We start from the raw sequence: 23,175 nt of genomic DNA, 5'->3' as shown, positions 1-23,175 counted from the left end.
CTACACCCCCAGCCAGTTGCTACTTTGTTGTTGTTTTTTGAGGTAGGGTCTCATTCTAGCCCAAGCTGATCGGGAATTCAGTGTGCAGTCTCAGCCTGTTGATCCTCCTACCTCTGCCTCCCAAGTGCTGGGATTAAAGATGTGTACCAACATACCTGGCATTATATTTACACACACACACACACACACACACGTACACACACACACACACACACACACACACACACACACATATATGTGTGTATATATATATATATATTTTTTTTTTTTTTGGCTTTTCGAAGTAGGGTCTTGCTGTAGCCCAGGCTGACCTGGAATTCACAATGTAGTCTTAGGGTGGCCTTGATCTCATGGAGATCCTCCTACCTCTGCCTCCCAAGTGCTGGGATTAAAGGTGTGTACCACCATGCCTGGTGGCATTATATTTTTCATATTAAGTTTGTGAAGCTGAAGTATATATACCAATAATATTTGAAGAAATGAAATTTGGCAATGATTCTGCTGCTCCCACAGTGCATAACCCAGCAACCCCACTGAGGAAGGCCTCCTGTGGAAAGGGGGCAGGGAGTAGGGAAAAGACGGTACCGATACATATTCATACAAAGTATGTTCTTAATTTAAAAAGGGGGAGGGAGCTGGAGAGATGGCTTAGCATTGAAGGCATTTGCCTGCAAAGCCAAAGGGTCTCGGTTCGACTCTCCAGGACCCACGTAAGCCAGATGCAGAAGGGGTTGCACACATCTGGAGTTTGTTTACAGTGGCTGGAGGCCCTGGCATGCCCATTCTGTCTATCTCTCTCAAATAAATAAAATGTATTTCAAAAAATGAGAAAATTTTGGATAAATTCATTTGTTTGGAAATATTTTTCTCATAGGACTCCTATTCCTGGTATTCCAGCTATTGAGAAAAATGGAAAACAGAATCAGTACATAACATTGGCCCTTCAAAGAGACCATGTTTTATCTCTGTCTTACATTCTTTTCCTAGGTTGTGTATTCTTCCTGTGCCTGGGGATCTTTTATATGTTTCGCCCAAATATATCCTTTGTGGCCCCTCTACAAGAGAAAGTCGTCTTTGGATTATTTTTCCTGGGAGCCATTCTCTGCCTTTCATTTTCATGGCTCTTCCACACAGTTTACTGCCACTCAGAAGGGGTCTCCCGGCTCTTCTCTAAGTAAGTATTTGTATAGTCCATGCTGTTGTTAATGATTTCGAATCAGTTGGGTATGGAAAAATATCTAGCAGAGCTGGCAGCGTTCTTGATGCTATCACCTGGGAATATTTTCCCTTAATCAATGCAGGCTACTCAGTTGATGTTGTCTTATGTCATGGGGGTTTAATTGGGATGTGTATTGTGTGATAATTTTTTAGTTAAGTGGAGGTTTCTTTTTTTCCTCCCCAATCCTAGACTCGATTACTCTGGCATTGCTCTTCTGATTATGGGAAGTTTTGTTCCTTGGCTTTATTATTCTTTCTACTGTAATCCTCAACCTTGCTTCATCTACTTGATTGTCATCTGTGTGCTGGGCATTGCAGCCATCATCGTCTCACAGTGGGACATGTTTGCCACCCCTCAATATAGAGGGGTCAGAGCAGGTAAGTGCATGTGGGCCTACAGCTATCACCATTTATTTAAGGTCTGTTATTTGCGATTTAGAGGTGAAGAAACCACAGTTCCTATCATTGGGGACTTTTGGCCTGGAGGTCACAGTCATCCTGAAGCAAAGGGTTGAGGGCAGTGGTGAGTTGGGAGCTTGCATGTATTTTGGGCACTGTAGTTGACTTGAAGGCATACATTATCCATAAGGTGGTTGGTGGTTCTGCAAATTTAATAAAATAATGGCTTCTCTCTTTTTAAAAAAAAAACACGTTATTTTTATTTATTTATTTGACAGAGAAAGGGGGAGGGAGAGAGAGAAAGAATGGGCACACCAGGGCCTCTAGCCCCTGCAAACAAACTCCAGACTCGTGCGCTCCCTTGTGCATCTGGCTAACGTGGATCCTGGGAAACTGAACCTGGGTCCTTTGGCTTTGCAGGCAAACGCCTTAACAGCTAAGCCATCGCTCCAGCCCTGGCTTCTCTTTTTATTTCAGCTTAGTGAACTTCGATAACAGAAGAAGTTGCTTTTTGTCTTGTTTTACTTTTTAAAAAATTATTTATTTATTGGAGAGAGGGAGGGAGGGAGGGGCAGATAGAGAAAATGGTCACACTAGGGCCAATAGTCAGTATAAACAGACGCATGTGCCACCTTGTACATCTTATGGCTTACATGGGTAGTGGGGAATTGAACTTGGGTCCTTAGGCTTTGTAGGCAAGCACCTTAGCTACTAAGCCATCTTTCCAGCCCCATTGTTTTACTCTTTTTTTATTTTTAACATTTCATTCATTTATTTGAAAGAGAGGAAGAGGCAGAGAGGACGGGAGGGAATGAGAATATGGGTGCAGCACATCAGGGCCTCTAGCCACTGCAGTTGAAAATGAACTCCAAACATAATGGGCTCCCTTGTGCATCTGCCTTTATGTGGGTACTGGGGAATAGAACCTGGGTCCTTTGGCTTTGCCAACAAGTGCCTTAACTGCTAAGCCATCTCTCCAGCTCTGTTTTAGCCCCCCCTTTCCCCAGGTAGGGTCTCATTCTGGCCCAAGCTTAACCTGGAGTTCGTTATATAGTCTCAGGGTGGCCTCAAATTCAGTTATCCTCCTACCTCTGCCTCCCGAGTGCTGGGATTAAAAAGGTATGTGCCACCATGCCTGGCTAGAGTTTTTTTTTTTTTTGGAGACAAATCTCTAGCTCCAGCTGACCCCAGATTCCCATTCCTCCCGCTGCCATGCCCAGCTTACTTGATGCCAAAGATTGAACCCAGGGCTTTGTGCATGCTAGAAAAACACTGTACCAACTGAGCTGTATCTTCAGGTTTTTTTTTAAAATAAATATTTGTTCATCTTTTATTTATTTATTTGAGAGTGACAGACACAGAGAGAAAGACAGATAGAGGGAGAGAGAGAGAATGGGCGCGCCAGGGCTTCCAGCCTCTGCAAACGAACTCCAGACGCGTGCGCCCCCTTGTGCATCTGGCTAACGTGGGACCTGGGGAACCAAGCCTCGAACCGGGGTCCTTAGGCTTCACAGGCAAGCGCTTAACTGCTAAGCCATCTCTCCAGCCCTGTTTTATTTTACATTTTCATTTAAAAATACTTTGTAAAACTGCTTTGGTAAATACTGATTGTGCTGTAATGAAATAGCCCACACATTTTTCCTGGTCTAATGGCAAGGGGCATTTTGCTATTTAGGGTAATACCTGCTAAGTCCTGTCACCTTGGCTGAGCCTTCTGGCTGGACTGTAGAGTTAGTAGGTATGTTTTTGTCTCCCACTAAGCTGGGATTCCTTGTGTCTGAGCTTTATCTGTGGAATACCTAGTGCCTCCTGAGCTTGAGTATTGCAAGAAGTCTCTTTTTCTTTTAAAGAATCTTTTTATTTCAACCTTTTAAAAATTACTTTTTAGGAATGCTGGAGAGATGGGTCAGCAGTTAAAGATACTTTCTTGAAAAGTCTGATGGCCTGAATTTGATTCCCCTGTACCTACCTAAGCCAGATAAACAAAGTGCCCCATGTGTCTAGAGTTGTTGGCAACAGCAGGAGGCTCAGGCACATGTAAGATCCCCAGAATGAGGACCCCACGCTCTGCCCAGAAATGGTGACACCCCAAATCACTCACGAGAAACGGTCTTGATGCAAACAGCAAGAGGATTTTTATTCCAAGTGCGCTGGGGCCCACAGTCGTACATCACGCAGGGGTAGAGGACTGCAGAGCCCTGAATGCAGGAACAGGACAGTTTTTATAGGGTTTCTAACAAAGCCTGTGCATTAGACCAATCATTTTTTTAACATCGGGAGCCCGTGGGGTGTGAACCAGTCAGTTTGTGCCACTCCATAGTTTCTAAGCCAATTAGTTTAATTTGTTCAAGCCCCTCGTGGACCAATCAGTCTCCTATGACCTTGGTGGTCTGAGGCAGGCTGCTACGGCTTATGGTGTGGGCTACTAAGGCTTACGGTGCAGGCTATTTATAGAAACCAAATAAGTGGTTCACTTTAATACTCATTTCCCATCCTTGAGGGCTATCTCACGCCCTTTTTACCTAGTTTTATATTAGGAGCGGGCTCTGATAAAATGAGAAGAGGGATTCTTTACTTGCTTCTAACAGAGAGTAAAGCCTAGAGTTTGAGATATGCAGGGGCCCGCTTAAGCTCCCTTTGGAGTGTGATAGTATTTCTGGGCTTCTGAAATCTTGGGCCTTTCACACGTCCATCCCCTCTGTCTTTCTCACTGTCTCTTCTTTTTCTTAAATAAATAAATAAATTTAAAATAATAAAAAATGATTAAAAAAAACAATTTAGTAATTGAAGTCCTGGTTCATCTGTATTTACTTGGAATGCTAGAAGTAGATTTAAACTCAAATGAGTGGCCAAATTCTGCTTTCTTCCTTATTTTAGTGTTCATATGCACAAATAAATGTGGCCAGGACAGGCTTTCCTAGTCCTTCAGTAGTTCATTGATGTCAAGCTTGCAAGAATACCTTTGCTGAGTGGAGCTGAGCATTCTGCTATTTATATACCTCAGAAGAGCCAAGATCCTGTGCTTTTGATTGAGGGAATGAAAGGCATCATTGGCAGCCTCCTTTGCATGTAGAAGAAGCAGTGCTTCTTTTGAGAGAAATGAAAGTAGGAGATAGTCTGCTTTGGCCCCTGACTTTTGTAAGCTTAGCATGGTGTCTTCCTTTTCCCTTTTAGATGCCCATTGTGTCCCGTCACCCCCCCCCCCGCCTTTCTGTATTCATGGCTACATATGGTGCCTTCCAGCAGCTTACTTGGTAATGCCCAATGCAGATATGCTCCCTGTCTTAGTTATGCGTAGTTCTGTCTGTTAAAACCTAGCATCTTACTGGCTGATGTGACTATTGCTTTGATTGACATGCTTTTGTTTTTTTCTTTAATTTGAGAGGGACAGAGAGAAAGGGGCAGAGAGAGAGAGAGAGAGAAGGAGAGTGGTAGAGAGGGAGGGAGGGAGAGAATGGGCACATCAGGGCCTCCAGCTACTGCAAATGAACTCCAGATGCATGTGCTGCCTTGTGCATCTGGCTTACGTGGTCCTGGGGAATCAAGCCTCGAACCAGGGTCCTTAGGCTTCACAGGCAAGTACTTAACTACTAAGCCATTTCTCCAGCCCTTATCCTTTTTAAAAAAAATTATTTATTTGACCGGGGATGGTGGCACACGCCTTTAATCCCAGCACTTGGGAGGCAGAGGTATGAGGATCACTGTGAGTTCAAGGCCACCCTGAGACTACATAGTGAATTCCAGGTCAGCCTGAGCTACACTGAGACCCTACCTCAATATATATATATTTTTTTACTTATTTTTAAAATTTATTTGTATGGGGATGGGGGAGAGAATGGGCCCACCAGGGCATCCAGCCACTGCAAACTCACTCCAGATCCATGCATGCACCTCTCTGTGCACTTGAATTTTGGTGGGTACTGGGAAATCAAATCCAGGTCATTAGGCTTTATAGGCAGGCACCTTAACCTTTGAGCTATCTCTTCAGCCTTGATTGTGATGTTTCTGTTCAACCCTAAATGTTTGTGTATATATTGACACGTGTATATTTTTAAATTTTTATTCTATTTTACTTAAGTAATGCTGATTGAGGCTCACTTAGTTGATATTAGAACCTTGGTCATAGCCAGATGTTTAAGAACTACTTTTTTTTTTAATTTTTAAAAATTATTTATTTATTTGAGAGCAACAGACACAGAGAGAAAGACAGATAGAGGGAGAGAGAGAGAATGGGCGCGCCAGGGCTTCCAGCCTCTGCAAACGAACTCCAGACGCGTGCGCCCCCTTGTGCATCTGGCTAACGTGGGACCTGGGGAACCGAGCCTCGAACCGGGGTCCTGGCTTCACAGGCAAGCGCTTAACCGCTAAGCCATCTCTCCAGCCCAGAACTACTTTTGATGGTTCTAAAGGCAGTAGCTGTGCTGAGTTATGACAAAATTATTTTTTCCTCCTAGTGCTGGGGATTGAATGCAGGACTTTGAGCATGCTGAGCACTCACTTTACCACTGAGCTACACCTAGCTCCATTTTGACAGTTGTCTTTACTTGTTTGTTGTTTGGGGCATGGAAGCCTACAGAAGTCTCCCCCGCCCAAAAAAAACAAAAACTCACAAAATAAAAAACTTTCCAGTCTTACTTAAGTGACAAGGTAAACCATTTGTTCAGAGCATTTTGTTTGCGATAGGAATTTGCTATGTTGCCCTAGTTGGCCTAGAACTCTCAGCCTCTGCTTCCCAAGTGCTGGGAATACAGGTGTGTGCCATTGTGCTGAACTTGCATAGAATGTTAAACATTTTTTAATTACCCTTTTTAGGCTATACGTTTAAATGACTTTTTGTTTTATGGTGGTGTTCACCTCTTCAGGTTACCTTGTCATTTCTCAACCCCAACCCATCTGTGTCTTCAAAAAGAAAACAAAATACACAGGAAGATTGTTTGCTCAGTACTGCAATCTTTATCTGTAAAAGGGCAACATTAAAAGAGGTTTAAATAAACTCCCCAAGCTTTTTTTTCCTCAAGCTCTTAGCAACATGGTTCCAAATCTCAGAGCGGCTCACGATTTAAGCAAATTTGGCTTAACAGAAGTTTCTTGGATTTGTAAATAGATTTCTAGAACATAGCTGTGTTGTCTTGTGTGTCAGTGTCCCAGAGTTTGAAGATCTTTCTTTTTCCTTTAAAGCAAGAAGTTGAGGTTGCACCCTACTTTTGGAATTATAACTTAACAAGTAAAATAGTACTGTGCTGTAATACTGACTTTTTCTTATTCCCCCTGTACATTTCACTGTGCTCTGCCGATGTCTTTCTTAGGCGTGTTTCTGGGCTTAGGCCTGAGTGGGATCATCCCGACCTTGCACTACGTCATCTCAGAGGGTTTCCTCAAGGCTGCCACCATAGGGCAGATAGGCTGGCTGATGCTCATGGCCAGCCTTTACATCACGGGAGCTGCCCTCTATGCCGCCCGCATCCCCGAACGCTTCTTTCCTGGCAAATGTGACATCTGGGTAAGTGTGGTCAGTGGTGATTTAGGTGTGCGCATTTATCTGTCAGTGTGCTGTTGCCGCTGTGATGTAATCACAAAAGCTTCACAGTCAGGGCTGGAGAGATGGCTTAGCGGTTAAGGCGTTTGCCTGCAAAGCCAAAGGACCTTGGTTCGATTCCCCAGGACCCATAAAAGCCAGAAGCACAAAGTGACACGTGCATGTGGAGTCTTTTGCAGTGGCAGCAGGCCCTGGCACACCTATTCTCTCGTTCTGTGTCTGCCTCTTTCTTTCTCACTCTCTCAAATAAATAAATTTTCTTTTTTTTTTTTAATTTTTATTAACATTTTCCATGATTATAAAAAAAAATCCCATGGTAATCCCCCCCCACACTTTCCCCTTTGAAATTCCAATTCTCCATCATAAAATTTTCTTTTTTTAAAAAAAAGCTTGACTCAGAACTGAGAGAGATTTGTGTTCTGTCTTCACTTTGACAGTAAGCATAACAGCAGCTCGCGTTGAGTTCTTGGTGTCTAGCACAGCACCTAGTTCTTGTGCATGTATTGATTCATCAGCCTATCAGTAAAAATACTATTCATGTTTTCACTTTACAGTTTACATGGTAGAGTTGAAATAAAGGCAGCTTTACTATCAGGTTCTGTGCTACCAGTTGTGTGTGCAGTGGAGAGTCATTCTTTTTTTTAAATATTAAAAATTAACATTAAAATATTTTTATTAGAGAGAGAAAAAGAGAGAGAATTGGTGTACTAGGGCCTCAGCCATTGAAATAGATCTCCAGACGCTTGCACCACCTAGTGGGCATGTGCTACCTTATGCTTGCCTCACCTTTGTGCGTCTGGTTTACATGGGATCTGAAGAGGGAAAATGGGTCCTTAGGCTTTGTAGGCAAGTGCCTTAACTTCTGAGCCATCTCTCTAGCCCATTATTAGCCATCTTTGTTTTCTCATTTGTGAAAGGAAGGGTGATAGATCAGGTTTCTACTAAGATTATTTTCTTCAAGAAATTATTTATGTATTTATTTGTAAGAAAAGAGAGAGAGAATGAGAAGGGTACACCAGGGCCCCTAGCCACTGCAAACAAACTCCATATGCACATGCCATTTGGTGCATTTGGTTTTATGTGGGTGCTGGGTACTGGGGAATTGGAACCTGGTTGTTAGACTTTGCAGGCAAGTCCCTTAACCACTGAGTCATCTCTCCATCCTCTAAGATCTTTTCTGATACCAGAACGCAGTGATATATATGACAGAGTGAACCCATTGGCGGGGTGGGGGAGGCGGCCACTAGACTGTGGTTAATGATAGGAGACTAGGAGAATGAAGCAGGGGAGGGGAGATATAATGGATTGATGAGGATGAAGATACGTAATTGACAAGGGTATGAAACATTTTCAGCAGTGTAGAATCAGAGAGTTCTCAGTATTAAATCTGACATTTGAAGTCCTTATTGCCGATAGTTGAAGACTGAGGTGGTAATCCAATCTCTTCAAAGTTTACTTTAGCTGTTTTGTAAAGGGAATATAATCCTGACCTCAAGAAAACTTTAGATTAGCTAATTTATCTTTCTGAGATTGCCTTCTTACAATTTTTTTTTTCTTCAAGGTAGGGTCTTATTCCAGCCCAGGCTAACCTAGAATTCATGATGTGGTCTCAGGGTGGCCTTGAACTCATGGCTATCCTCCTGCCTCAGCCTCCCAAGTGCTGGGATTAAAAGTATGCACCACCATGCCTGGCTCCTCATAATTTTTGCATGGATATGACATTGATATCTCAACCTTTTGGTTAAATTTATTCCCTTTGGTTTTCTAGAAAACATCTCTTGGGTTGTAAATTTTAGTTTCTTGTTTATACTTCTAAAACCAGTATCGTTCTCTTGCTAAATACCACTTGGCCACTGTGCTTTTTCCTTTTAAGACCATGGGAGAATAGTGTTATTTCTGAAATGAGGCTGGTGTACTCAGCAACTGATTCATTCCTTCCTTCCTTCCTTCCTTCCTTCCTTCCTTCCTTCCTTCCTTCCTTCCTTCCTTCCTTCCTTCCTTTCTCCCTCTTTCTCTCTCTCTTTCTTTCTCTCTCTCTTTCTTTCTTTCTCTCTCTCTTTCTCTCTTTCTCTCTCTCTTTCTCTTTCTTTCTCTCTCTCTCTCTTTCTTTCTCTCTTTCTCTCTCTCTCTCTCTCTCTCTCTCTCTCTCTCTCTCTCTGTCTGTCTGTCTGTCTGTCTAAATCAAGGTAGGGTCTTACTCTGGCCCAGGCTGACCTGGGATTCACTATGTAGTCTCAGGGAGGCTTCAGACTCATGGTGTCCACCTGCCTCTGCCTCCCTAGTGCTAAGATTAAAGGCGTGTGCCACCACACCTGGCCTGATTCCCTCCTCCTCCTCCTCCTCCTCCTCCTCCTCCTCTCTTCTCCTCTCTTCTCTCTTCTCTCTTCCCTCTTCCCTCTTCCCTCTTCCCTCTTCCCTCTTCCCTCTTCCCTCTTCCCTCTTCCCTCTTCCCTCTTCCCTCTTCCCTCTTCCTCCTTCCTCTTCTTCCTCCTTCCTCTTCTTCCTCCTCCTTCCTCCTTCCTTCTTCTTCCTGCTTCCTCCTTCCTTCTTCCTCCTTCCTCCTTCCTTCTTCTTCCTCCTTCCTCCTTCTTCCTTCTTCTTTTTTTTTTGGGGGGGGGAGGGTTTCGAGGTAGGGTCTCATTCTGGCCCAGGCTGACCTGGAATTCACTATGTAACATCAGGGTGGCCTTGAACTCACAGCAATCCTCCTACCTCTGCCTCCCGAGTGCTGGGATTAAAGGCGTGCGCCACCACGCCTGGCTCTGATTCCCTTCTTGATGTGCAGCAGCATTCAGCAGGGCAGGAACAGTAGCACATGCATGGCAGACCAGGAAATTCAAGTTCTACTTGTCTAGTCTTTTTGTATAGTGTGGTGTTCATGGATTTCCAGAATCTCAGTGTTTAAGGAAACTCCTGGGACCATTTCTTAAGACCCTCTTTTTGATTCTAAAAACCTCTTTAATTTAATAATAGCAGCATTTATTTATTTTTATTTTTTATTTATATTTGTTTTTATTTGAGAGGATGAGAGAGAAATGGGAACAGGCATACCAGGGCCTCTTTGTCACTGCGAATGCACTCCAGACGCTTGTGCCACTTTGTGCATCTGGCTTTATGTGGGTACTGGGAATGAGCTCAGACCATCAGGCTTTGTAAGCAAATGCCTTTACCATTTAGCCATCTCTCCAGCTCCTATTTTTACTTTTTAAAAATATATTTTTTATTAATTTGAGAGGAGAGACAGACAGATGTATATGTAGAGAGAGAATGGGCACATGAAGGCCTCTAGCCACTGCAAACAAACTCCAGACACGTGCCACCATGTGCATATGGCTTATGCGGATGTTGGGGAAATTGAACCTGGGTACTTAGCCTTAATTGCTAAGTCATCTCTTCATCTCCAGCCCTATTTTTACTTTGATTGCTTATTTATTTATTTGAGGCAAGCTCAACAGACCTGCCCTTTTTTTTAGGTGCATGAGAGAGAGAGAATTGACATGCCAGGCCTTCAGCCATTGTAATCGTGTGTGCCACACACGCATGTGTGTGACCTTGCATGCATGCGTCACCTTGTGTGTCTGGCTTACGTGGGACCTGGAGAGTTGACCATGGGTCCTTAGGCCTCACAGGCAAGCATCTTAACCGCTAAGCCATCTCTCCAGCCCTGTATTTATCCATCCATCCATCCATCCATCTATCTATCTATTTTTTGGTGTTTTGAGGTAGGGTCTCACTCCAGCCCAGGACGACCTGAAATTCACTATGGAGTCTCAGGGTGGCCTACAACTCACAGCAATCCTTCTACCTCTGCATCCTGAGTGCTGGGATTAAAGGCTTCCACCACCATGCCCAGCTCCCTATTTTTATTTATTTATTATTTATTATAAATTATAATAAATACATATAATAAAGATACATATCTGCACATATATATTATTACTATTTTCTTTTGGTTTTTTGAGGTAGGTCTCACTGTAGCCTGGGCTGACCTGGAATTCACTATGCAGTCTCAGGGTGGCTTAGAACTGACGGCGATCCTCCTATGTCTGCCTCCCAAGTGCTGGGATTAAAGGCGTGCACCACCTCAACTGTCTCCTATTTTTATTTTTGTGCTTTTAAAAAAAATGTTTGTTTATTTGCTCATTTTTATGTACTTTATTTGAGTGAGAGAAACAGGCGGGGGTGGGGGAGAGAATGGGTGCATCAGGGCCTACAGTCATTGAAAACAAACTCAAGATACATGTGCATCTGGCTTATGTGGGTCCTGGAGAATTGAGCCAGGATCCTTTGGCTTTGCAGGCAGATGCCTTAACCGCTAAGCCATCTCTCCAGCCCAAATATTTTTTATTAGAGAGAGATAGTGTGAGAAAGAAACAGGCAGAGAGAGATAGAGAGAATGGGCACTCCAGGGTCTGCAGCCACTGCAAATGAACTCCGGACACATGCATCACATCTGGCTTACATGGGTCCTGGGGAATTGAACTGAGGTCCTTTGGCTTTGCAGGCAAGTTCCTTAACTGATAAGCCATCTCTCCAGCCCCTACTTTCATTTCATTTTATTTGGTTTTTCGAGGTAGGGTCTCACTCTAACCCAGTCTGACCTGGAATTCACTATGGAGCCTTAGGGTGGTCTTGAACTCACGGCAATCCTGCTTCCTCTGCCTCCCGAGTGCTGGGATTAAAGACGTGCGCCCCCATGCCCGGCTCCTATTTTTATTTTTAATGTTCCTGGTATTGTGTTATGCAAGGACATTTTTGTTCAAGAACATGTGCTGTGCGTGTCCAGAGAGCTACTTTTGAATGACCTAGCTCTAGTGTTCTTTAACTGTGACACAGCAGTTCCCACAGTCAGCTAGTCTTACATTGCTTGTTGCTGGTATCGGGGTCTGTGGAAAACGTTCGCAGTCCAACTGCAAGGGTTTGTATGGTGCTCGCCCCTCTGCTCCTTGGGTATACTAGGGTTCAGTGTGCAGATTTGCATGTCTAGTGCTTTAGTGGAAGTACTTGTATTTCTTTGGGAGTGCTGGGTTTTTTTAAAGGGCGGGTTCAAGGTAGGGTCTTGCTCTAGCTCAGGCTGACCTGGAATTAGTTTCAGGCTGTCCTAGAACTCATAGTGATACTCCTACCTCAGCCTCCTGAGTGCTGGGATTGAAGGAGTGCACCACCACGCTGGTACCGCTAGCTTTTGACTCCACAGAATGTGATACACCTAGTGGGCGCTCTCCTGCTCGCCTAAAGGCTTCTTGAGTCTGAGCTCTGTCAGGCCGTTCCCGCCATCTGTCAGTGCAAGCTGGGCATAGCTTCCTAGAAATGTTTAGCAGACTCAGTAATGATGGCTTCTCCATCTCTTTTCTTCCTTCCAGTTTCACTCTCATCAGCTGTTTCACATCTTTGTGGTTGCTGGTGCCTTCGTTCATTTCCATGGCGTTTCTAACCTTCAGGAGTTCCGGTTCATGATCGGTGGTGGCTGCACTGAAGAGGATGCACTGTGATACTGTCAGTAGCCAGGGATGGTGACCCTGAATTGGAGGCCCAGATTCAGGCCTCCCTACTGGCCATCGGTGCCAGTGCCAGAGGAGCCCCCACACTTGGACAGCCTCATGGGCCTTGTGATGTCCCAGGGGCTCCATGGGACACAAGACTAAGAAGAGAAAAACAAAAATAAATCATACCTCAAAGGATCGAGTGCATCAATTTGGAGGAAAGGAGAAATGGCCCACACCCTGACTTCCTTTTGGGTTTGGCAGTTGATGAGGGCTCTTCAAGACCCTTGGAAGACTGGCTTCTGATCTGTATCATATTTATTGTAGAAGATGGGGCAGCAGTTTAGCTGATGGTTCTTTTTTCTCTCTTGCTCTCTCCTTAAAGCAGTAATACAAACCAATTTAGGTGAACATTTATATCCGATTAAGGGGCGGGAGTGTGATTTTAGATGCTCTTTTGGGAGAACAAAGTAATGTAAATAAGATTTCTAATTTACTGTTTAAATAAGAATTTATATAAATGTTTAAAACATAAGGGCAGGGGAGGGAGGGAGAAATTTTTGTAAAGAATGAAACATGCAAGTACCACACACTGTTTAAATTTTGCACAAAGTGACCGAAGAAGGAAGGACGAAGTGGCAGCCCCAGAACATGTGATGTCTTGGTGCACCGAGGGCCTTCTATAGGCCGCCATGCTTGACCCTGGTGGAGCAGAGGTCACAGCCCCACCTTAAGGGTCTCCTGGTCCCTCCCGAGCCTGAGAGCCTTCGGTATCCCATCCTGAGAGAGAGGGAGAGGTGGAAGGAGGTAGCGCTGCTTCTCAGTGGAGATGCACATGAACGGCTTGACAAGAGCATATAAAGAAAGGTCTAGTTATGGTGTCATTGAAGAGACTGTCCTGTGGGCCATTCGTGACCCTTTCTAAAGAGTGGAGCTACCTAGTCCTACCACAGATGCTGATAAAGAGGTGCTGGAGATGGAGGAGGACTTGGGGGCCCATTAGCACAGGGGCTTGTCTGGATGCTTCTGATGTTCTGTTGAACTCTGGTAGTTCTTACCAGAATGGAGGTGTATTGGTTTTTGCTGTGGAGCTCTGGGCCACCTTAACTTTTTTGTATTAAAAATCACTGCCCTACCTGCCCTACTTTTCTCAGAAATAAAAAAAAAAGTTGCCTTCCCTGGCATCCTAGCTCCCTGGCGTGAAGCCAGCCACTAGTGATACTCTTATGTGCGTGGGTCCTACCTGTGGTCACTTAGGTAGGCTGGGCTAGAGTGTTTCTCTGGTGTGCTGTCAGGGGAAGCCTGATGGACACACTGCTCAGCTCTCCTGAGTACGAAAGCCAAGAGCGCCCACTCTGTTGTCAGTACTCACCGGACCCCACGTTGCAAGGGTAATGCGCAGAGTTGAAAGTAGTTACTGCTCCTGCTAAGAAGTCTGGTAGAGCCTTTACGCCCATGAGTTTGAAATGGAAAGTGACTTCTATTGTCCCAGGGCCACCTTGGTAGAGAGCGGGTGGGGATAGAGTCTGTTTCATAGAATTCTGATCTTGGCTTGAGGAACCAAGCATTAGCATCTTAGGCTACTGCCCTCCAAGACTTTAGGCAGTGGCATTACGTCCCGGGGATGGTGGGCATCGGAATGAAAGACCAAGGCTCCAAACAGGCCCACAATCCTCAAAGGTCTTGTTTGGGAACGTAAGAAGGGTCTTCGGTTTATTCAGTAGACTTTTCTTGGTTATTTTCTTCCTTCCTTTCTCTTTCAAATCTCCAGCTGCACTAGGAAGAAAGGATCCAGTGTGGAACCTGGGAAGAACTTAGGGGTGTTTTGGTTTTGGATAAGGTCACTGCCCTAGGTGGACCAGGCAGAAGAGTGGGTGACTGTGTGGGGCCAGACAGTGTTAATCCCTTGCAAAAAACTGGCCACTGGAAGAAGACTCACCTAGTATTATGGGAACAACAGCACATATCAAAGCCAGACTTGCTCTCTGTTTATGTACTTTGGGACCTGGTATAAGATGCCACTGTCTCATAACATCTACATAAATCTTTGGGTTTAGCTCTTGCTCACCCCAAAGCAGGAGGAATCTGGTTCATCATAGCACAAACCCTTGGGGAAAAGAGAAACACCACCACTAGTGTGTAATCCAAGAACCTCCCTCTCTGGGTGTGTATGTGTGGGCACGTGAGTGCCCACGTGTGTCTCTGCAGCTCACTACCAACAGCCTCCATGTGCACTTGACCTTATGGTGCCATGGAGAACTATCCAGGTTGGCGCCTGAATGCCTTACTCTCAGCAGTCTGAGGCTTGCTTGCTCTGCACACATTTAATTATTTAATTAATTATTATTATTATTTTTTATTTTGGCCCCAGGCTGGTTAGGACCTCTACACCTTCATTCTTTCACTGTTAAATAGTGGCCTTTTTCAGTATTTTCCCTCTCCCCTTTATAAATTGCTGAAGCCACAAAGCACACTTGGGAATCAAAGCAGGAGTTCTAGAAAGTCGTCTGTGTGATGATTCCATTCACCGCGAGATTTCCCTACTTGGCTGTTGTTTCAGTTTCTCTAATAAAAGGAGCCAAATAGAAGATGAACTTGGTTGTGTTTTTATTGCCCCTTTCAGTTTAATTCCTCTTAGCTTTTGGTGTGTCCCTAAACCCTAGTTTTGACATTTAAACTTAAGGAATTTTCAAAAACTGCCCATTGTGGGTACAAAGATAGCATGATTATATTGGTCTGACTTTGCTCAACTTTTGTGTTAACTTGGATCAAATTCAGACTGGAGAAGAAATCTTTTTTTTTTTTTTTTTTCCAAGGTAGGGTCTCACTTTAGCTCAGGCTGACTTTGAATTCACTATGTAGTCTCAGGCTGGTCTCGAACTCACAGCCATCCTCCTGCCTCTGCCTCCCAAGTGGTAGGATTGAAGGTATGCACCACCATGCCCTGCCCTAAGTTTTTTTTGGGTGGGGTGAAGGGTGGGAAATAGGGTCTTACTGAACAGCCTAGGCTGGCTTCAAACTCACGATCCTCCTGCCTCAGCCTCCTGAGGGTTGGGATTACAAGTGTGTGCTATTTAAAAAAAAAAAAATTATTTGCAAGTAGGGAGAGAGAATGGGCATGCCAGAGCCTCTAATAAACTGCAGACAAAATCAAAACGCACATGCCACTTTGTGCATCTGGCTTTATGTGGGTACTGGGAAATCAAACCCAGCTGTTAGGTTTTGCAAGCAAATTCAATGGTTGAGCCATCTCTCCAGCCTTTTAATCCTGTTTTTTTTTTTTTTTCTTTTTCCACCTCTGTTAGTGTGAGGGGTTGGATGTATACATGTTTGTAAGAGAGTGTGTACTTGTGTATGCAGATGCATATGGAGACCAGAGGCTGATGTCCATGTCGTCCTTGATCACTTTCCCCGCTAATTACTGAGGCATTATCTCACTGGAACCCAGAGCTCACTGGTTTGGCTAGGGCAGCTATCAACTTGCCCTGGGTTCCCCTCTCTCTGCCTCCGCAGCGCTGGGATTCCAGGCAGGCTACCCTGCCCACCTAGCATTACAAGGGTGCTGAGGATCTGAACTCTGATCCTCAGGCTTGGGCAGGAGGTTTTGTTTACTTTCTTGGCGCCCATGCTCTCACTTGCCAAAAACAAAAGGGCTAACTAATAGTTTGCCTTTTGCATCTGTGTTGCTACTTTTCAAGAGAGGTTGGCTTGGTTTCTGCCATCTTGGCTGAACCCTTTTCTTTTTGTGGTTTTTTTTTTTTTTTTTTAGTACTTATTTGACAGAAAGGGGGAGAGAGATAATGCAAGTGAACTCCAGATGCATGTGCCCCCTTGTGCATCTGGCTTATGTGTGTCCTTGGGACTCGAACCTGGGTCCTTTGGCTTTGCAGGCAAATGCCTGAACCACTAAGCCATCCCTCCAGCCCTTTTTTTTTGGTGGTGGTGTTTTGCCTGTAAGACACTTCTGCTCCTTTGTCCTACAGAACCACACTTCATTTAGCATTATGTGCAAACTCTGGGCATTCTGGCAGTTAATGTGTCCCCGGTATGTTTAACAACATCCTTGAGCCTCCCATCAAAGGCGCCCATGGATAAGCAAATGTTGTACCCTGTTTGTTAAGTGGCAGATGCTCATTGCTCCTCTTGCAGTCAAGGTGATGGCTCCTCAGTATGAGTGAGGCTGCCACTCACTGGCCTCTTGTGCCTCTGTAAAATGTATTAAGAGTTCTGACCTTCAAAGGAAACCCTTAGGTTCCTAAGGGCTACTATGAGCTCTCTAAAGTAGAGAACCGGACATTAATTTGTCAGAAATGGCTTTCCTTCCACGGATTCAGGGAGTTGTTTCTGGATCTCACATTCTCCCGCGGTGGTTCAGAGGCATGGGAACCCCAGGGAGAAGCCACGTGAAGCCAGGAGCTGCCTGGCATCCTATGCTTGGTGTTTTCATCCTACGGCCAGAATAATTGATAGACTTACCCAAAAAAGCTCTGCCTGGCCGGATGAGGGATAGAAGCCTGATCAGAAGACAACAGTGAGACCTTACACTGCTGGATGCACGTCAGAAGGACTTATTGATGACACATGTTGGTTGGTAGCCATGGTAGGCATCAGGAGAGACTCAGCCCCCCATGCCTGTCCCAACTGTCTTAGTGAGATGGAGGAAGCTGTGAATTGTGGCAGGTGAGGTAATAAGGACAGGGCACCCTGCTGCCTAACACCTCACGCGGCCAGGTGGGCCCTCCGACTTTGCTTGTTTTTTTCCTGGCTTAAAAGCCAATAGGCAAGGCACTGTAGTGAGAGTGGTTAGCACGTGGTCCTTACTCTGTTCTAGACAGCTTTTGGGATTTGCACATCAGTCCTCCAGCATTCAGAGCCAAGTTTCCCCCTTCTCTAGGCTTTTGTTTCTTCATCTCAAAGGCAAATATGTATGGTAAGGATTAGGGATAGGCTGTTTCTGGTATAAGTTACTATCAGCCACAACAGAGAAAGCAGGAGAGACCAAGATCTCATAGGAGGAAACCGGCCAGCATCCCACCCAGACGCCAGCAGCTCCGATCAGCCTGGCTGGGCAGCAATGCAGGGCGGCCAGAGCAGAACACCAGCCTCCTTGCAAATCAAGAAACCTGAAGGGGAAGACAGCAGGGGCCAGCTGAGCAGCTCTGGTACAACTCCAGGCTCTCTGCAGAGTCTTCCAGCCCCCACCTGTCAGGGCTGGGCACGTCCCCTGGAGAGCTCATTCACCCCTGGCTGCCCAGCACCAAGAGGGATCAAGGTGGGCACTCAGCATTGGTGAGATTGGAAGCCATCCCCAAAGGTAACAGGGCCTACTTACTCAAAGCCAGATGCATAGGCCTGCAATGGAAATGCTGATCTCTCCATGTCGAGAAAGGTTAGGTATTATATTTGAACGATATATTCTTGGTTAGCTTTACCCCTCTCAAATAAGCTGTATTTTGGTGTTGACTATTGTTGTTTTTGACGTTTCCAGCATTTTAGGGCCTTTGTTTTCTTCTGTCATTACTGGGGGCAGGGGCGGACTGGCCCCAGGATGACTTGAACTGCATTTCAGACTAGAAATCTCCACCTCCTAGTTGACAGGATTAAGGGTGTGAGGCAGCACACATCCTGAGGGACTTTGGCTTTATTAGATTATCTGTTTAGTTTAATCCGCACACTTGTATAAATACTCTGTGCTGGTTTTGATTGAATGTCTATATTGCTCAGTTGAATATTAGAATTTGCCAGTAGTTTGCTTCACCCACTTGAATAGCAGGCAAACTCAACACCTAGGGTCACTTCTGCACCTGGCACCTTAAACTCCTACCCTGAAGATGTATAAACTCAGATTTACACAGCTAAGAACACTGCAGATAATTAAAAAACCCAAGCATCAAATTAACTTAAGATGCATAAACCTCTACAGTATAACACAAGAAACACAAAAAATCAAGACAGTACAATCCCACCAAAAATTATAAATCCATCAGAAATGACCTCCACTGAGACTGCTTTAAATGAAATGCCTGACAAAGATTTTTTTTAAAAGGATTATGTCTATGTTGAAAGAAATCAAAGAGGAAATCAAAAGAATCAAAACAAAACCAACTCCTGAAGGAAAACACAGGAAACCAACTTAATGAAATAAGGAGGTCAATACAAAACATGAATAAGGAAATAGAAATGAGGAAAAATAAAAATCCCAATCAAAAATACTAGAAATGAAAAACAGAGTAAGTCAAATAGAAAACTCTGTAGAAAGTCTCACGAGTAGAATGGATTAAGAAGAGGACAGAATATCTAAACTTGAAGACCAGGTGGCAGATCTGATACACTCTATCAAAGAGACAAACTAATAGGAAGGTATGAATGGGAATTTCAAGACATTGGGGACACTATGAAGAGATCAAACCTAAGGATTCAGGGCATAGTAGAAGGAGAAGAATTTCACTCCAAAGGCATAATAAGTATTTTCAGCAAAATCATAGAAGACCCCCTCATAGGGAAAGTGATGCCAGTACAGATACAGGAAGCCTCTAGGATGCCCAACAGACAAAAATCAGGAAAGAACCTCTCACCATCATATTATAATTAAACTATCAAACACACAAAAGAAAATACATTGAAAGCAGGTAGAAAAGCCAAGTCACAGACAAAGGCAAGCCCATCAGGATCACAGCAGATAACACAAACTTTAAAAGCCAGAGGGCTTGGAATGATGTATTCCAAGTTCTGAAAGATAACAACTGTCAACCAAGGTTATTATTTTATCCTGCAAAGCTATCCATTCAAATAGATGGAGAAATAAGGACATTCCACAATAAAAGCAGGCTAACAGCATATATGAAGACTAAATCAGCTCTACAGAAAACACTTGAAAGGATCCTTCAGGCTGAAGAGAAAGAAAAGCACATGCATAAGAAGCCTGGAAAAAATAAACCATACTCAAATAATAGTTAATACAAGAGAGCAAAAGTAATAAAACCAGAAAAACAAGAAAAATAGCAAGAATAAATACACACCATTCAATAAAACTCAACAGCCTCAATGCCCCAACCAAAAGACAGGTTTGCAGACTGGATTAAAGCAGGATTCTTCAATTTGTTGCCTCCAAGAAACTCACTTTTCTATAAAAGATGGGAACTATTGGCACATCTGTCATAGTGGAAACCAACTGCCCTCTAATTGGACTGGAGGCCCGCTCCGTGGGAGGGAATACATCCCTGATACTGAAAACTTAAAACAGGGGTAGTCATGAGCCCTAGGGGTGTAACATCCACTGCTGTCTGGCTAAATGTATATACTATGCTTATCAAACTGCCCAGCAAGCACTTCTGTTAATGTTCATACCCTTATATTAATGCTACTCTCACTGTTGGTAGAGAATCTTCTGTTTTCAGATGGCAGTGACCTTGGGATGACTCAGAAGGCATCATGGTGCTGGAAAGAAATGACCAGAGTGCTCAGTACTGCAATATCTCTATCACACCTTCCAAGGTCCAGGGTCTATTGTAGAAGAGGTGGCGGAAAGAATGTAAGAGCCAAAGGAAGGGTAGGACTCCTTACAACGTGCTATCCTCAGACATAAAATGGCCTGGATATCCACAACAGTAGACACTGAAAGCCTTACATTTGGCCAGCCAGGCTAAATGAGCCAATGGCTGCAATAGTGGCACGTCTGTTATGGGGGAAGCCAACAGCTCTCTAATTGGACTGGAGGCCCGCTCCATGGGAGGGAATACATGTCTGATATTGAAAACCTATGATGGGTGAAGTCATGAGCCCTAGGGGTATAATGTCTGCTGGAGTTTGGAGTCTGTGCTCACCAAACTGCCCAGTAAGCACTTCTCTTAATGTTCATACCCATGTGTTGCTGGCAGGTTTGCATTACTGGTAGAAATGACCCAATCATGAGCAGCTTATGCGAAAAAGAGATTTATTTTGGCTTACAGGCTCGAGGGGAAGCTCCATGATAGCAGGAAAAATGAAGGCATTAGCAGAAGGTGGACATCACCCCCTGGCCACCCTAAGGTGGACAATAGCAACAGGAGAACGTGCCAAACACTGGCAAGGGGACACTGGCTATAACCCCCATAAGCCCACCCCCAACAATACACTGCCTTCAGTAGGCATCAATTCTCAAATCTCCATGAGCTGGGAACCTAGCATTCAGAACACCTAAGTTTATGGGGGACAGCTGAATCAAACTACCACATTCTGCCCTTGGTCCCCATAAACTGTTAACCATCCATGATGTAAAATGTAATGCATTTAGTCCATCTTTTAAAAGTCCCCATAATTTTTAATCAATCGTAGTGATGTTCAAACATTCCCATAATCCAAGATCTTTTAACTGAGCCATAATACCAAAAACTCCAAAAAAACACAATGATGGCACAGAATAAACATTCACACTGGGGAGGTAATATGATGGAGAATGGAATTTCAAAGGGGAAAGTGTGTGTGTGGGGGGTAAGGAGGAAATTGCCATGGGATATTTTTTTTATAATCATGGAAAATGCTAATAAAAATTAAAAAAAATTCACACTGCAAAAGATGGCATTGGGCATAGCAAAGAAACATTCAGCCAATATAAGATTTAAAACAACCAGGGCAACATCAAATTCTATAGCTTCAAGTCCAACAACTCTAGCCAGTGATAAGTCTCCAAGTCTGATAATTCTAACCAGCAAGAAGTCTCTTCCATTCCAATTCCACCCCTCCAGCTAGGCTACTCACAGTCCTGATAAATTTCATCAGGGCCAGCAGCTTTCCTTAGCAGCCATCTTGTGGTCCCAGCATCTCCACTGGGTCTCCACTGCAATCCACAGTTCATCTTCACGGCTCCATCGGGTCTCCATGGAGACATCCAGCAAACCCGCTTCACACTGCCCATGGCCATTTCCAAAACACAAGACCGTGTTGCAAACTCAATGACCCTCTCTTTCTTGCATTTCTTATACTCCACCATACCATGTAGAGTGCCAATTTGTTAATCCAGGGGGGAATAAAGCAGACTTTGAAGGACAGGACACTCCTTGAGCCCCTTCAAAGACTACATTCTTCCTGTTGCCCCAGTGCAGGTCAGCTGGCTCAATCTCAAAGGTTGTAATCTCTCAATTGCAGCTGAACGGGCAGCCATTCACTCAAAGATTTTTCTTTCTGTACCATATCCCTCTGCTCACACAGTTTATTTCTACACAAAGCAACCCTGCACAATTTCTCAGGACATGGACATAATAGCAAGCTTCCCACACAAACTGCTAGCCCAGTCCAAGCAAAGGTCTTTCTCACCCTCATAAGCCAAACCTTCCAGTCCATAGTTCTTACAGCATTCAGGTCTTTCAGCTCTGACCAGAATAGTCCATCAAGCTGTCCTTACAGCACTGCAAGGCATTTCTTAGGCCCAGGTTTCAAATCCTTCCACATTCCTCTTGAAAATCGGCTCCAAAAGGCCAAAGCCGCACAGTCAGGTGTCTAGCACCAAACATTGGCAAGGCGAAACTGGCTATAACACCCATAAGCCTGCCCCCAACAGCACACCGCCTCCAGAAGGCATTAATTCTCAAATCTCCATGAGCTGGGAACCTAGCATTCAGAACACCTAAGTTTATGGGGGACACCTGAACCAAACCACTACATCATGTATTGATGCTACTCTCACTTCTGGTTAGAGAAGCTTCTCTTTTCAGATGGCAGTGACCTTGGGATGACTCAGCAGGCACCATAGTGCTGAGATGATGTGACAGAGGAGTGCTCAGCACTGAAATATCTCTATCACATCTTCCAAGGCTCAGGGTCCATTGCGGAAGAGGTGGTGGGAAGAATGTAAGAGCCAAAGGAAGGGTAGGGCTCCTTGCAATGTGCTCTTCCAGACTCAAAATGGCCTGGATATCCATGACCTCACAGTGCCTGACTCTACTTACACATAATAGGAGGGAAAGAAGATGACATCAAAATAAAAGAGAGACTAATTAAGAGGGGGAAAGGGCTTAAGGGAGAGTGGAGTTGCAAAGTGAAAGGCAGGAGGGAATTAGTTACCATGGTTTATTGTCTGTAATTGTGGAAATAGTTAATAATACAATAAAATAAAAGATATGCTATTTTCATCCCCTAGGATTTTTCCCCAGGGACAGACTTCCATCATTTCTTTTATAGATTATGGGTCCCAAAAGCCCCCATCATGGTGACTACAGGGAGACTCAAGTCTTGTCAAGAGGCTGAGAATTGACTGTGGAGTGCTGTGGACTAAATGAGCTTTATCACTGCCCCCCCACCCCCGCCCAAGGCTCAGGGAATAAGGTTTGGAAAGAATCTAAGACCCACAGGGTGGGGAGAAGTGTTGTGGAATGTTATTTTCCAGACATCACATGACCTTATGGCAACTGTTGTCACCTACACAAGACCTATAAAATAATGGCCCATCAACATACTGTCGTGAATGGTGGAGGAGGGAATAAACAACTAATAACCCAGATGGCTTACGCCCTTAATCCCAGCATTCTGGAGGCAGAGGTAGGAAGATCGCTGTGAGTTCACGGC

General features: G+C 44.4%; 1 protein-coding gene across 1 annotated transcript in view; it reads left to right on the top strand.

The window, feature by feature from the left end:
• Positions 1-15,224, top strand: part of Adipor2 (adiponectin receptor 2) — a 49,368-nt gene extending 34,144 nt beyond the window's left edge. Inside the window, exons 5-8 of the mRNA XM_045137521.1 lie at positions 988-1,174; positions 1,409-1,596; positions 6,924-7,117; positions 12,517-15,224. Coding sequence (XP_044993456.1) covers positions 988-1,174; positions 1,409-1,596; positions 6,924-7,117; positions 12,517-12,645 — 698 coding nt within the window. The 3' untranslated portion in view covers positions 12,646-15,224. The remainder of the gene's footprint in view (positions 1-987; positions 1,175-1,408; positions 1,597-6,923; positions 7,118-12,516) is intronic.
• Positions 15,225-23,175: the final 7,951 nt, after the last annotated feature.

This window comes from Jaculus jaculus, chromosome 18 (genome assembly GCF_020740685.1).
Source record: "Jaculus jaculus isolate mJacJac1 chromosome 18, mJacJac1.mat.Y.cur, whole genome shotgun sequence".
NCBI classification, from domain to species: domain Eukaryota; kingdom Metazoa; phylum Chordata; class Mammalia; order Rodentia; family Dipodidae; genus Jaculus; species Jaculus jaculus.
This window is presented reverse-complemented; position numbering and strand designations above follow the sequence as displayed.